Raw genomic sequence first — 14,117 nt, forward strand, 5'->3', positions numbered from 1 at the left:
TTACTCCATTGGTCTATATGTCTGTCTTTATGCCAGTATCACACTGTTTGGATTACTGTAGGTTTGTAGTAAGCTTTGAAATCAGGAAATGTGAGACCTCCAACTTTGTTTTTATTATTCAAGATTGTTTTGGCCATCTGGAGATCTTTGAGATCCCATATAAATTTTAGAATGGGTTTTTCTATTGCTGCAAAAAATGTTTTTGGGATTTTGACAAAGATTGTGTTGAATCTGTAGATTGCTTTGGGTAGTATTGACATCTTAACAACATTGTCTTCCAATCTGTGAATGCAGATGTTTTTCCATGGTCTCACCATTTTATACATTTTATATGTTGCTTAAGAAGGTCTTCCCAATGCTAAAGTTGTAAGTCATTTTTTCTATATTTTGTTTTAATAAATTTGTAGTTTGGGTTTATACATTTGGTTCCTTAAGTTAGCTGGGATATTTCCCCCAATATGAGACGTTTTTTCCCATTTTATTGGTACCACCTGAATAGTTTGCCCTTTCTCTGCTAATTGAAATGCCACCTTTTTCATAAACCACAGCATAAGTTTGTTTTTAGATTTGCTATTCTATTTCACTAATCTATGTACATACTCTTGTACTGTTGCTATAATTTTTTATTAATTTTATAGTAGGTTTTGATATCTGGAAGGGTAACTGTTTCTCCTCATTCTTCTTCTTTTTTGGTTTTTAAGGTTTTCTCATACATTTGCTTTTTCAGATAACTATTAGAATCAGACTAACAAATTCCAAAAGATGTATTATTGGAATTTTGATTGAGATTATATTTATTTGATGAATTAATCTTGGGAAACATCATTTTTATCATAATATGCCTTTGTGTTTTGAGGAAACATTATTTGTAGTATCTATATTCCTATTATCATTATAGTCCCTAAGAAATTTATTTACTTGTAAGTATTCAAGATTACCGCATAGAATAGCTCTCTTTGTCCAACATAACTTTCTGTGATGATGAAAATGTTCTGTATCTGTGATGTCAAATAGGTAGCCACTCACCACGTGTGGCTTTTGAGCACTAGAAATGTGGCTAATGCAACTGAGGAAGTAAATTTTAAGTTTTATTTCATTTTGATTAAATATAAATGACCACATGTAGCTGATAGCTGTCATTTTAGACAGTACAGCTTTTGAATGTATAAATAACTGTGTAACTGAATGAACACTTTTATAAGTAGTAGAGGTAGTGTAGCAAAAGAATTATTGATACTTACTGTGTGAAAGACATTGTGTAATGTATTGCAGAGAGGCAAAAGACCATAAAATTAATACACATGAATTCCTAAATAAAAATCCAATCCCAGATATAGGACAATTTGTTTATAAGTATTTATGTTGTCAGAAACATTTAATTACAAAAATGAGCTGTGGATTTTCATTAGAAAGAAAGTTCATGTCAGATTAAAGGACCAAAAGAGGCTTTGTGGATGAAGTACTATTAGAAATTGAGCTTGAAGGAATTATTCAAAATTTAAAAGAAAGAAAGTAATGGAAGAGTTCTGTTTTCTTAAATTTAGAGGAAATAGAGAAGAGGGAAAAGAATGTGGTATGTTTGGAGGATTAGTTTCCTTGGTTGCTGTAACAAATTACATATTTGGTGGTTTAAAACAACAATGGCCAGGCGCGGTGGCTCATGCCTGTAATCCCAGCACTTTGGGAGGCCAAGGCGGGTAGATCATGAGGTCAAGAGATCGAGACCATCCTGGCCAACATAGTGAAACCCCGTCTCTAACTAAAATACAAAAATTAGCTGGGCGTGGTGGCACGCGCCTGTAGTCGCAGCTACTCGGGAGACTGAGGCAGGAGAATTGCTTGAAGCTGGGAGGCAGAGGTTGCAGTGAGCGGAGATTGCACCACTGCGCTCCAGCCTGGCACCTGGTGAAAGAGCAAGACTCTGTCTCAAAAAAAAAATGGGAGTTTGTAATGAAATGCACTGAAGGGTTCTAAGAGCAGATCTGTTTTAGAAAGATCCCTATGGCAGCAGTGTGAAGGGTGGATTGAAATCAACATGTCAGTAGTGCCTCACTCCCTCTGGGGTCTCTAAGAGAGGTTCTGTTCTTTGCCTTGTCTAGCTTCTAGTAGCTGCTGGCATTCCTGGTCACAACAGTCTCTGACCCTATTGTCACACTGTCTTCTCTTCTGTCTGTGTTCACATCTCCCACCGCCTCAGTCTTACAAGGATACATATGATAATATTTAGGGTCCACCTGGATAATTAAGAAGAGCTCTCCATTTCAAGATCCTTTATTACATCTATAGAGACACCCCCTCCCTTTTATATTTTTGCCATGTAAGTTCACATTTATAGGTTTCAGAATTTAGGACATTGACATCTTTTGGGTATCCATTTTTCAATGTACTACAAATATCCAATTTGCCTGGAGTTAGGGATTCCTGTGGCAGGAGGAATTATGATAACTATCAGTCACTGAATGACTTGCACATTTGAGATGTTGTACCAAGTGCTCTACTGTGCTATTCCATTTACTCATTACAAGAACACTGTGTAGGCATTAGGAGATGAGAAAGGAATCTAAGGTGACTATGTTTTCTACCTTTGATGACTAGGAAATGATGATTTGCAGAAATTGTAGAGTCATGAGGAAAAATTGGTTACAAAGGAGAAACAATATATTTGACTTTGTCTGTGTTTAGTTTGAGGTCCCAATAGGCTGTGCCTAAGGAAAGGTCAACCCCAGATAGCAGCTTAAGGGCCCTACAAAGAATTCTCATGGTCTCTTCTATGATTTCTTACCTTGTTTTCCCCTTTGGGTTGATGAAACAAAATATAAGGAGCACTAAAACTTAAATCAGGAGACCTGGGTTCAAAACTTCTACTTACTAAATGTGTGAACTGAGTAAGTCATTTCACTTCTCTGAGCTTCAGTTTCTATATCTGTAAAAGAGGAATAACCACTCACCCTCCCATCACACACAGTTATTGTGAGGAATAAATAACATAACATACGTGATGTTTTTAGTATATAGTCTGTTGTAAGCATTTAAATGTTTAATTTGAATGTAATATGTCTTAAAGCTATCTGGATCCTAAGTAACAGTCTACATTACTTTTACAAATCTATGATCTACTGCTTTTCCCATTGTCCAAATGACCATTCTGTACTTTCACCATTTAAGTGTTTTAAATACCATCCAAGACCAATTTATTCCCTTTCTAAGCAGATGACCTAAACTGTACTTCATAGAATTAAGGCCATCAAACATAAATCATTCAACTTTCTGCTCCCATATTTAGATATTTACCTATCTCTGTATCCACTTTACCTCATTCCTTCAGACCTCAGAAGCAGTAATTTCATTTCTTTTGTCCCAAGTAAATACTTCTTTCAATCTATGCCCTCAATGCAATTTCCTTCATGCTTAGCTCTACATCACACTGTCAATGCCCGGTGGACATCTTCATTTGGGCATCTATTCCAATTCAGAATCTTGAAAACAGGGTCAGTTGTTTCTTCATCCATCTTCCCTACCATGTTCCTATCTCCTACTCCCTTGACTTCTATTTCCCATCTTGGTCACTGGCATAATCAGAAACTTGAGTAATTTTTCGTCATGTTTTACTCCTTTCTTTCCTTTACTATACCTGTGCTCATTCTAATTAATGATGAAGTGATGGTAGGGCTCAGCTTCAGGCATTCATTCTGTCTCTCCTGAGCCCTCTATCCTTTTAATGTTCTCCCTCTAACTTCACTGCTGCTTTTGGTCTTGCTCAGATCATCTTTTTTTCTGAAGTAGCCTCATTGCTTCTTATCTCACTCCTCTCCAATCCACTCTTCACACTGCTGCCATAGGGATCTTTCTAAAACAGATCTGCTCTTGGAACCCTTCAGTGCACTTCATTACAAACTCCCATTACAAAGTCCAAACTTTAAAGAATGACATTGTCTGACCCAGCCCACCACTCCCACACCTTTCCTGTTAGCCCCATAGAACTACACCCAATTCCCCAGAGGTATCATGTTTTATGTCCCTGTACCTGTGCTCCTTCTGTCTAAAATGTGTTATCTGCAACCCCATTTCCTAATGCTGTTTGCCTGGTGAATGTCTGCTCATTTTGCATTAATTAGTTCAAGCTTTATATTCCTTTTGAAGCCTTGCCAGGCCTCCCCAGAAAGAACTGGTAAGATCTTTTTGGAACCCCTGCTGGACCCTATACATGACTCTGTCATTTTCTTGGTAACCTGTTTATTTCCCCCTACCAGGCCTTCTTTGAGGACATGAAGGGTCTTGATCAGCTTTGTATCTTTAGTGTTTAGCACAATGTTTCACACAGATAAGGTGCTCAAAAAATTTTTTTCAAATAAATGAATTATAAAACTTTTAAGTCATATGATGCCTTAGAGAAGAGGGATAAGGGAAAACTTATATAATAACTTTTGGAGATAAATGGAAATATCTGATTGTGAGCCTAAGAAGAATATACATTTACCTCCTAAAGGGAGATAGTAATGGTCCAGAACTCTGGTCACAAACTGCAGAAGATAAAGAAATTAATTGAATGGGCAACCCCTTCATAAGTCCCAGTAAAACATGGGACATTCCCCAATGTGCTCTTGATGTGATTTCCTCCATCCTTAGCTCCAGTTCACATAGTCAATGCCTAGTGAACATTTGGATATCTCGCCTCCAATTCAGAATCTTAAAAACAGAGTCAATTATTTCTCCATCTATTTCCCCACTATGTTCCCACCTCCCACTCCCTCAACTTCTATTTCCAATCTTGGTCAATGGCATTACCATAAACTTGGATAATTTTTGTCATGTTTTACTCCTTTCTTGCCTTTACTGTACCAACATATCAAGAAAGTCTACAGCTCCACTGGTGTTGGAGGTAAGTATGATCTCAAAGCATTTGCTTTCTTGCTGCTCATTCATCACAATGTTAACATAAACTACATTTATGTTAGTTAATAGCATTTATTTTATAATTACTGTTGATCTACCTTTCATTGTGGCAAAAAGATAAATGTTAAGGGAATCAAAACTAACATCAGTGGTATAACTTACTTTTAGGGACATAGATCCTTTGAACCATAGGAATATTTGATCTGAAAACTGCCAAATCCAAAGATTCTAGACATAAACTTAACTACACATTTATACTGGTGAGGACTGGTTTTCTCAAAAGAAAACTTTTTGCCAGATCCGACTTGAAAAATAATTTTGAAGTAAGCAAAATTCACTGCACTCACCCCAAGCACAAAACTCACCATATTTCCTGGTTGCCTGGGGCTGCCCTCTCCCTTGGTTCCCCATGCAGGTCTACCTCCTCATGCAAAACAAGTACTGTGCCCTAAACTGCCCTTTCTGTGTCACAACATATCTCTCTCTTTTTTTTTAAGCCTGTGAGGCTCTGCTTTTAATAGGCTGCCACTTGGAGACCACTTGGTCAATTCACTTACACTAACATCATATTGAGTAATAATTCCAGGGGAATTTACATTTTTAACAGTAGTGTGTTGGATACATAACGCCTAACCCTAAGAGCCAATCTAATAAAGGGACATTTCCCACCATCTCATATATTTTCTGTATCTTTTCATGTTTCATTGTCTTTAAACATATTGAACTTTCTGCCTAGAATAACCTCCCCCTGCTCCCACCACCACTTCCAGTCTGGTGAACTGCTACTTATCCTTCAAGACCCAGCTCAATGTCTCTTCTAAGGAGCCTCTCTAAATTCCCCAGGGTGAGTTGGTCACTCCCTCTTGACCTCTATAAAACTTTGTGTACTTGCCTCAATTTCTTTAATCTTTTATTCACTCTTCAAATGACTTCAAGGTGACTTCCCACCAATCCAGTAAACTCCATGTGGTGAAATCAAGTGGACATATTTGAGTCCTCATCTTCCTTGCCCTCTCGGCAACACTTGACACTATTGACCACCCCCTTTTAATTTCTCCTCTTCTTTTTAAAATCCCCTCGCTTTCTCAACGTGACAGTCTGCTTGTCTCCTTTTGTCTCTCTCTTTCTCAGTCTCCTTTGTTGGCTCATCCTCTAACTTATCTCTAAATGGTGGAGTTCCTTAGGCTATGTCCTAATCTCTTTCCCTTTCCACACTCTGGTCTTTCAGTAAACAAACTCTTCCACACCCATGGCATTAATTACCCTCCATATGCTTATGACTTTCAAATTTACATCTCTAACCCAGACCTCTTTCTTGAACTTCAGGCTTCCACATATAGTCACCAATTCAACATGTCCACGTGGAGGTTTTGCAGGCACTCCAAACTCAGTAGGTTCAAAACTCTCATTGTTCTCAACCTGAGAGAACAGCACCTCTATCCATGCAGTTAGCTAAAGTAGAAACTGGGGAGTTATTATTGACCCATCTATCTCTCTCTTACCATGGTATCCAATTGGCTGTCCTTCTGACTCTATCTTCCAAATATATCTCTCAATTTTGACTTCTCTTCATCTCCACTGCCACGCAAGTTATCACCTGTCTACCACTATAGCAGACTCATCCCCTGTATCTGTTTGATGTCTCCAATACATTTCTACACTTCAGGCAGAGTGCTCTTTGAAAATCTATTCATCAAAAAGTACTTATTGAACATTTACTATGTCAAGGCACTTGGTAGATGTTAGTGATACAAATGTAACCAAGATATGCATGTTCCTAATCTCCTAGAACTCTATACAGTTCTATGATTGGGAGACCTAACTTATTTGTGATGGAGAGAGTTTCTTTGAGGAAATAACTTTTTATCTGAGATCTGAAAGAATGAGCAGGAATCAACTAGGCAAAAAGGAAGGGGCAGTGGAGGGGAAAGAACATTTTAGGCAGAAGAAATATCATGTGCAAAGGTTCAGAATTAAGAGGAACCAAGGTATGAGAAGCAAGGTATGAGGCTAGGCACTGCCAGGGCCTGAGGAGTCATAACTCTAACTGGGAAGTACTCAGGGGTTCTAGTAATGCCTCAAACAGCCTGCCAAAATAGATGAGTAAATGGAGGTGTTAGCAATTTTCTGAGGAGAGAGTACATAGCTTTCATCAGGGTCTGTGACACTTTCCCTCTCCTGAAAATGTAAAGAACCATATCTGGGCTATGAAAGGCCATTTTTGGACTTTTCCTAAAAGCAATGGATGCCATTGGAAAGTATGAAGCCAAAAAGTAACACAGCCAGATTGTAAAATCCATGGGGCAGGAATTTTTATCTCTTTTGTTCACTGATTTGTCCCAAACACCTAAAAGAGTGCCATGCATATAGCTGACATTCAATAAATAACTGCTGAATGAATTGCTGACTGTCTATTTTGGCATTACATTGTATTGCATTATATTGTAATTGTATACTTAATGTCTCTCCTTTTACAAGGCTCAATTCTAAGAAACCAACTATATCTCATTGATCTTTGTATTACTAGAGATATAATTTTAGTGCCTTGCTCATGGCCTGGCTTAAAATCGGTTTAATTTATTTGTTTATTCATTCAGCCAGTAATTAAAGAGCATCTACCAGATGCCAGGAACTGAGAATACAAAGATGATTAAAATATTAGGGCTGGGCATGGTGGTTCATGCCTGTAATCCCAGCACTTTGGGGGGCTGAGGCATGCAAATCACCTAAGATCAGGAGTTTGAGACCAACCTGGCCAATATGGTAAAATGCTGTCCCTACTAAAAATACAAAAAGTAGCTGGGCATAGTAGTAGGTGCCTGTAATTCCAGCTACTTGGGAGGCTGAGGCACAAGAATTGCTTGAACCTGAGAGATGGAGATTGTAGTGAGCTGAAATTGTGCCACTGTACTCCAGCCTGGGTGACAAAGTGAGACTCCATCTCAAAAAGAAAAAAAAAATGGCACTAACCTCAACGAGTTTATATTCAGATGGGAAGACTAGTAAGTAAGCCTGATAATACTACATAGTAAATGCTACAACGAGGGTAAGAGCAGAACACAGCCATGGGGTGTCAGGGAAGCCCAGCAGGCAGAAGAAACTCTGGAGCTGCCCCTGGACCAAATGAAGAAGGGAGGAACAAAGCATGGGAGTGGGCATTAAAGGCAAAGTCCAGAGCGGGGCAAGCAGGGCCCATTAGAACTGCAAGTGGTTAAGTGTGGGGGAAGATGAAGCTGCAGAAATAGGCCACAGCCATAAAGCACCTGGATTTTATTCTGAGGTCCATGGGAAGTTATTAATGAATGATTGATGAAGCAGAAGAGCGATGTGGTCAGATCTGCATATAAGACTGTGCTCCAGAGTAGAGAATGGATTAGAGAAGCAGCCACAGTGGGAGTAGGAGTGATTGGGAGAGATGATGTTTGCCTGCACTAAAGAAGTAATGGGAATAGATGACAATGGATGGATTTGAGAGCCAGTAAAGAGGTAGGACCAAAAGGAATTAGTGATTAATTAGATGCTAGCAAGAGAATGATGGAGTAGTCATGGATAATTCTCTGGTTTTTAACTTGGACACCTTGGGTGAATGAGAACGACGATTGGGAACAGGCTTAGAGAAGCAGAGGATGAATTCCGATTGGGGCAGACTGCACTTGAGTTTTCTCTGGAATACCCACGTGGAGATTTTTAGTTGGCAGTTGGATATACACATGGATCTGAAGTTCAGAAGGAAGATCTAGGATGTAAACATAAATGTGGGGGTCTTTGCTTATGAATGGTAATTGATTCCTAGAAGTGGATGAGATCACTGAGGGAAGGTGTGGAGAATAAGGAGAAAGACAGCCAAAGACAGAACTCTGGGAGAACATTCAAATAACAAGCATTTTTTAAGGGAGTGAATAAAGGAATAAGTGATGATTTAGAAGAAGGAATCCCTTCTAGAGCTTCCCAAATACTGCTACCAAATCAGCTGGCTATCCTATTTGTGCCTGAGGCAAAGCCTGCTTTTTGGCTTCTCAAATGGAGAATATGTTACTAAACCAAAGATGGAAAATAGGGCAACATCATATACAGAAAGCATATCTTCTGGGCTTTTTTCAGATATGTATGTGGATACTCTACTCCTGAGGCTCTATTGGTAAACAGATCATAGCAGCCTCTTGTTAGTCTGCATCAAGAAACACTTAATAATTTAAAAAAAGAAAAAAATACTTCGAAAGATGTATGTTTAAAATATAATATGAAATGTATTAGAAGTCATTTGATGATCATCTGATGTTGTTCAGATCATCCAGATAATCTTTCTAGCCTGCCTGATTACTGGCCCTTTGCTTGGCTGTTGGCTTTGGCACCAAGTATACAAACTCAGCCAGTTGGAATACACCTGCAAAATGTTTCTCAAATATTCCTTTCTGTGGATAAATTTGTCAGTTTATGTAGTTTGTATAGATTATTTGTCTATGCTAAGAACTATCCCCTGACTGATAACATACTTGTTTTTCAGCCCACTAATATTCTATAAACTATTGAGAGTTCCCAGGCTTCACTATTACCTTGAAATATTGAAGATACTGAAAATACCTTCATTATTGAAGATATTTTGACTCACTGCAATAAAATTACAGTTCTGCAACTTGTAATTAAACTTTGATTTATTTGAACAATGGAAGAAAAAGAGAACAAAACTATTAAACCATCAGGTCAACTGGTCATTTGAGAATTTGTACACTCATCTTCTCTTCTTTCATGTGTACCTAGATTTGATAGAAGTGAGGATAGTTTGGTTTAAATGGAAAGCGTGCCCAAGCAACATTTCTAGACAAGTTAACTTTTACCAGATAATTTTCCTAGAGTCAAATCATAACAAATGCATCTCCTAGATAACAACTTAGTTTTTGTGCTTTAAGTTTTTATGTTGCTATTTCCTTTCCTTTAGAACAGGACATTTCAAATTTTTACATGTATAAGCAAACGAGTTATTTGATGGGCTGCTCTATTTATTTTCCCAGAGTTTTATATAGCTTCTGTCTTAGTATAAGCCAAAGGGAATTTGTGGTTTCTGAGATCAGAAATTCAACTGCTTTCTAAAACTAAAGGATGAATTAGTGCTTAAGTTAGCTATTTGACACCCAATCTTTGTTTCTAATGGTACTTAAATGTTTTATTGGCACTTCCACTATTTTATTATAATAACATATCAATTAAATAATAACATGCCTCTCCTAGAAAAGACAAAAAGGATAATTTTGGAACCTCTACTATATATTCTCATAAGTCTTGCTTTAAAAATATATATATCTTATTCCATTTTACCTCCAAAGAAAAAACATAGGACATGGAAAAACCTTTCCTCCCATCTAGTGGCTGGAAAATATATAAATGTCCTCTATGTGTTTCCTGGAATTCCAGGCATTAGGGATTGTTTGGCAGATTATATCTAATTGTTCTCTCAGTTAAGAAAAATAAGTTATAAAATCTTTAGCAAAGCCAAACTCAATGGCAAAATATATATCTATAGTGATTCACTAACTAACTTCCCTTTCACCAATAACATACTCCTCAGTAGAAAGATTGTGGTTCTTCTTAATTCATTAATCTGAACATACCATAGAAAAGAAAGGTAGTATGTCTCCACTACCTGAAACTGGGACTTAAATTACATTTGCCTCTAAAGCAATCAGTGTCCCAGATCTCTCCTGAACCTTAATTGCTCCTTGTTGGCCCCACACCTTGACAAGCCTTCTCTCAAGAACTGGATGTGTTGAATTCACTGGAGAAAGCCAAGAAACTGTCCCAGAAACTGGCTGCCTCCAAGGGAATCTTAGCTCCTCAAATTTGGAATACTAGACTCTGATACTGGCAGCAAGGCCTCTGTGCAGGGCCAAACCAGCCCACAGGAAAGCAGGTTTGGATCCGTTATGCAGCTTGAGGGATTAATGCTTGGTCTACCTGTCTAATATATGTCTTGTGCAGATGTCAAAATCTCTGCTGAATTGTGTCTCTCTCTGGTGATTCTCACAGATTCAAAGAATGAATTTTGTGTGCAGTCAGCAAAGTTCTGAGTGCTCCAGGAAGAAGAGGAAGGTCAGTGAACCAGAGAAGGTCTTCGTCCCTAACAGAAAATGAAAGCTAGATAATTCTTGTTACATTTATTTTAAAATAAGTTTATTTTGTAAAAACATGCATGAATTGTCTTAGCAGGAAAGTAAATTCCTGTTTCCAAAACCTTTTTCTAAGTTTTTTGCTCAACTTTCTTTTGTCAGTTTACTAAGTGCTAAATTACTAAATGAGTTCACTTTGCCACAAGGAAACAAGGTCAATAGAGCTGCCTTGGAATAGCATTACTTCAAAGCTGGGTTAGAGATGAGGCACCTTTTATATTATATTTGTAAAAGAACCACAGTAGTTATTTTGGAAAGAAGCTGTTTTCTCAAAGGAAAGAAGGATTTTTTTTTTCATAATTAAACTCTTCAGGTATTTAGACTCCTGCGAAATGTTTTAACTTGTTGTAACCTGTGTACTGGAATCCTTCTCTAGCTGTATTAAATATTCCCACAGAGTTGCATAGGATGTGTGTGGAGGTGCTTATCCAGGTGTGATTTATGTGTTAACCTCAGTCACAAGGTTGATCAGCTAATTGTGGGACCAAAATGTGCTTTCCCTCAACTCTGGGCTCAGGCCCTGTTCTGTTAGACAATCCAAAACAGGGAACATGCTGCAATTCAGGAGACTGGCACTCTTCTTAAGACCTATATTAAATATTTCCCAACAATCACTTCAGTTTATCAGTCTGTAACCTGCAAATGATGCTATTAGTTCCTTCGTTATTCTGAAAGAATTTTGATAGACTTAATTAATGATTAGTATGAAATGAATAATAAATGATTTAAAGTGTTATTTCTATTATTTATATAACGTTAGATTTAGTAACTTATGAAGTGAGGTTTAGTAATTTAATTTAAATGGATGAGACCAATAAGTTAAATGTTAAGTGTGTGACTTATGGTTAAATAAAATAAAAATACAAGATTTTTTTTTTTGCTCATCTTATTTCCCACAGAAAGGAAAAATTTCTTTGTTTACATCAGTGTTTCTTCAAACGTAAACTGTAGTGAGATCATCAATACCTGGAGTGCTTGTTAAAATATGGATTACTAGGCCTGCCTCATTTCTACTAAATCCAACCCTCAGGTTCAGGCACTGTGGAAAACTTTCCAGATTCTAACACACACACACACACATACACAAAATGGAGAACCAGCAACCTCTGACCCAGACTAAGGTGAATCTCTGTAGGAAAATCCCAGGGAGCCTGCCTGTTCAGCACTGCCCCTTGCCAGAGTCTCAGCCATTCCTGACTATCTAGGGCAGCCTACCAAACTGGGGCCTTAAATAGGGCTGTAGCACAGGGGCCTGCCAGCGAGAAGGAGCATTTTCCCTTCTTTTAGTGTATTAAGTGGACTCATGAAAGCCTGCTCTACCCCTGAAAAGAGGGGAATGGTATTGGATTTATTATATCCTTGATAGAATTATAGACTGAGTCACTATAATTTCTTTTAAGAGAATCACATAAAGAGATTAGCTGCCTAGTAGAGGAATTAGGTTTGTATCTCTCCAGAGAGAAGATGTAAGAGCAAATTGGTAAAGACTACAGAAGATCAATTTGGCTCAGTATAAAGAGGAGCTTTTTTTTGGAGATGGGGTCTCACTCTGTTGCCCAGGCTGAAGTGCAATGGCATGATCTCAGCTCACTGCAACCTTGACCTCCCAGGTTCAAGTGATCCTCTCACCTCAACCTCTGGACTAGCTGGGACTGCAAGTGTGTGCCACCACTCCTGGCTAATTTTTGTATCTTTTGTAAAGATGGGGTTTCACCATGTTGCCCAGGCTGGTCTTGAACTCCTGACTTCAAGCAATCCACCCACCTCAGCCTCCCAAAGCGCTGGAATTTCAAGCATGAACCACCACACCCAGCCCAGGAGGAGCTTTTTAACTCTACAGTTGTCAGTTGTCAACATTTTGAAATGGACTACCTTGTGAGTTGGTGAGCTTGTCTTCACTGCAAGTGTTTGATCACAGAGGAGCTTGACAAAAACTCTATAAAAGACTCTCAAAGCGAATTAGCAGTACTTAGTAATTAGTCAATCTGCATTTCAAAAGGAACTATTTTGCTTCAAGGGGAATTGAGCTTATAATTTGTATTTGTGATTGTCTTAAACTTAGCCTAAGGTTGACAGATCCTTTAAGTCAAAGTCTCAAATTTGAATCTGTCTAGAAAATTTCTTTTTGTTTTTTTCTTGAGCTAGAGTCTCACTCTGTCACCCAGGCTGGAGTGCAGTGTCATGATCTTGGCTCACTGCAACCTCTGCCTCCTGGGTTCAAGCAATTCTCCTGCCTCAGCCTCCTGAGTATCTGGGATTACAGGTGTCTGCCACTGCGCTTGGCTAATTTTTGTAGTTTTTAGTAGAGACTGGGTTTCACCATCTTGGCCAGGCAGGTCTTGAACTCCTGACCTCATGATCCACCTGCCTCAGCCTCCCAAAGTGCTAGGATTACAGGCATGAGCTTCCAAGCCCAGCAAAAAATTTCTATAGTGATTTTATTATCTCTATTAACAACTCTTTCCCCAACAGAACAGTCTTTATCACTGCTAGTAGGTGGACTGTGTGTTTTTGAGGCAGTGTGTATGCAAGGCAACAGAGAAGTTTCTGGGCCTGTGCCCTTGGCTGGACACATGGAGAAGGAGATCTGTTATCAAGAGAATCTGAGAACCATGAAAATGTGAACTATCTGATTTTACACAGTGGAGTTCAAATATGCAACCAGCTACAATATTGGAATGTATTCGGTTCTATCTAGTGAATGATTTATTAGAAGGAAAGAAATCTTTTCTCTAGGCTGTTCATTTTGGTCCTTAATTGTAATGGGGTAAATAAGCATAAGTGCATCAAGGAGCTGACACTTCAGTAAAGAGAATGAAAACAGGCCCCACGCTGGGATGCCTGAGCTGTACTAGACACTTCCCTCACCCTGACTGTGCTTGGTTCATCAGTGTGATCACAAAGATTAGATGATGATAATTGGAAACTGAGACATTATTAAATAAAAAGTTACGCAGGGGAAATTTTAATTTGGCTGTTTGGGGTTTTTCTGTCTTTACAGAAATTTGGTCTAGCTGGAAAGACATAGGTTAGGCTCATGATTGCCTCCAGCCTTTGAAGCCA

General features: G+C 38.4%; 1 protein-coding gene across 4 annotated transcripts in view; it reads left to right on the plus strand.

Annotated features, from left to right (window-relative positions):
• HORMAD2 (HORMA domain containing 2) overlaps window positions 1-11,122 on the plus strand; it is a 91,164-nt gene extending 80,042 nt beyond the window's left edge. For 2 of the 4 annotated variants that reach the window (XM_012464983.2, XM_021666176.2), the window contains one exon: window positions 10,915-11,122. In XM_012464983.2, coding sequence (XP_012320406.2) covers window positions 10,915-11,019 — 105 coding nt within the window. In that variant the 3' untranslated portion in view covers window positions 11,020-11,122. Of the gene's footprint in view, window positions 1-4,851; window positions 4,880-5,629; window positions 5,650-10,914 lie in introns of those variants that run through there. The other 2 variants (XM_012464985.2, XR_010339349.1) reach the window with 2 other exon arrangements.
• The last annotated feature ends 2,995 nt before the right edge of the window (window positions 11,123-14,117 follow it).

This window comes from Aotus nancymaae, unplaced genomic scaffold (assembly GCF_030222135.1).
Source record: "Aotus nancymaae isolate 86718 unplaced genomic scaffold, 86718_ANA_hifiasm-v0.15.2.pri h1tg000076l, whole genome shotgun sequence".
NCBI lineage: Eukaryota > Metazoa > Chordata > Mammalia > Primates > Aotidae > Aotus > Aotus nancymaae.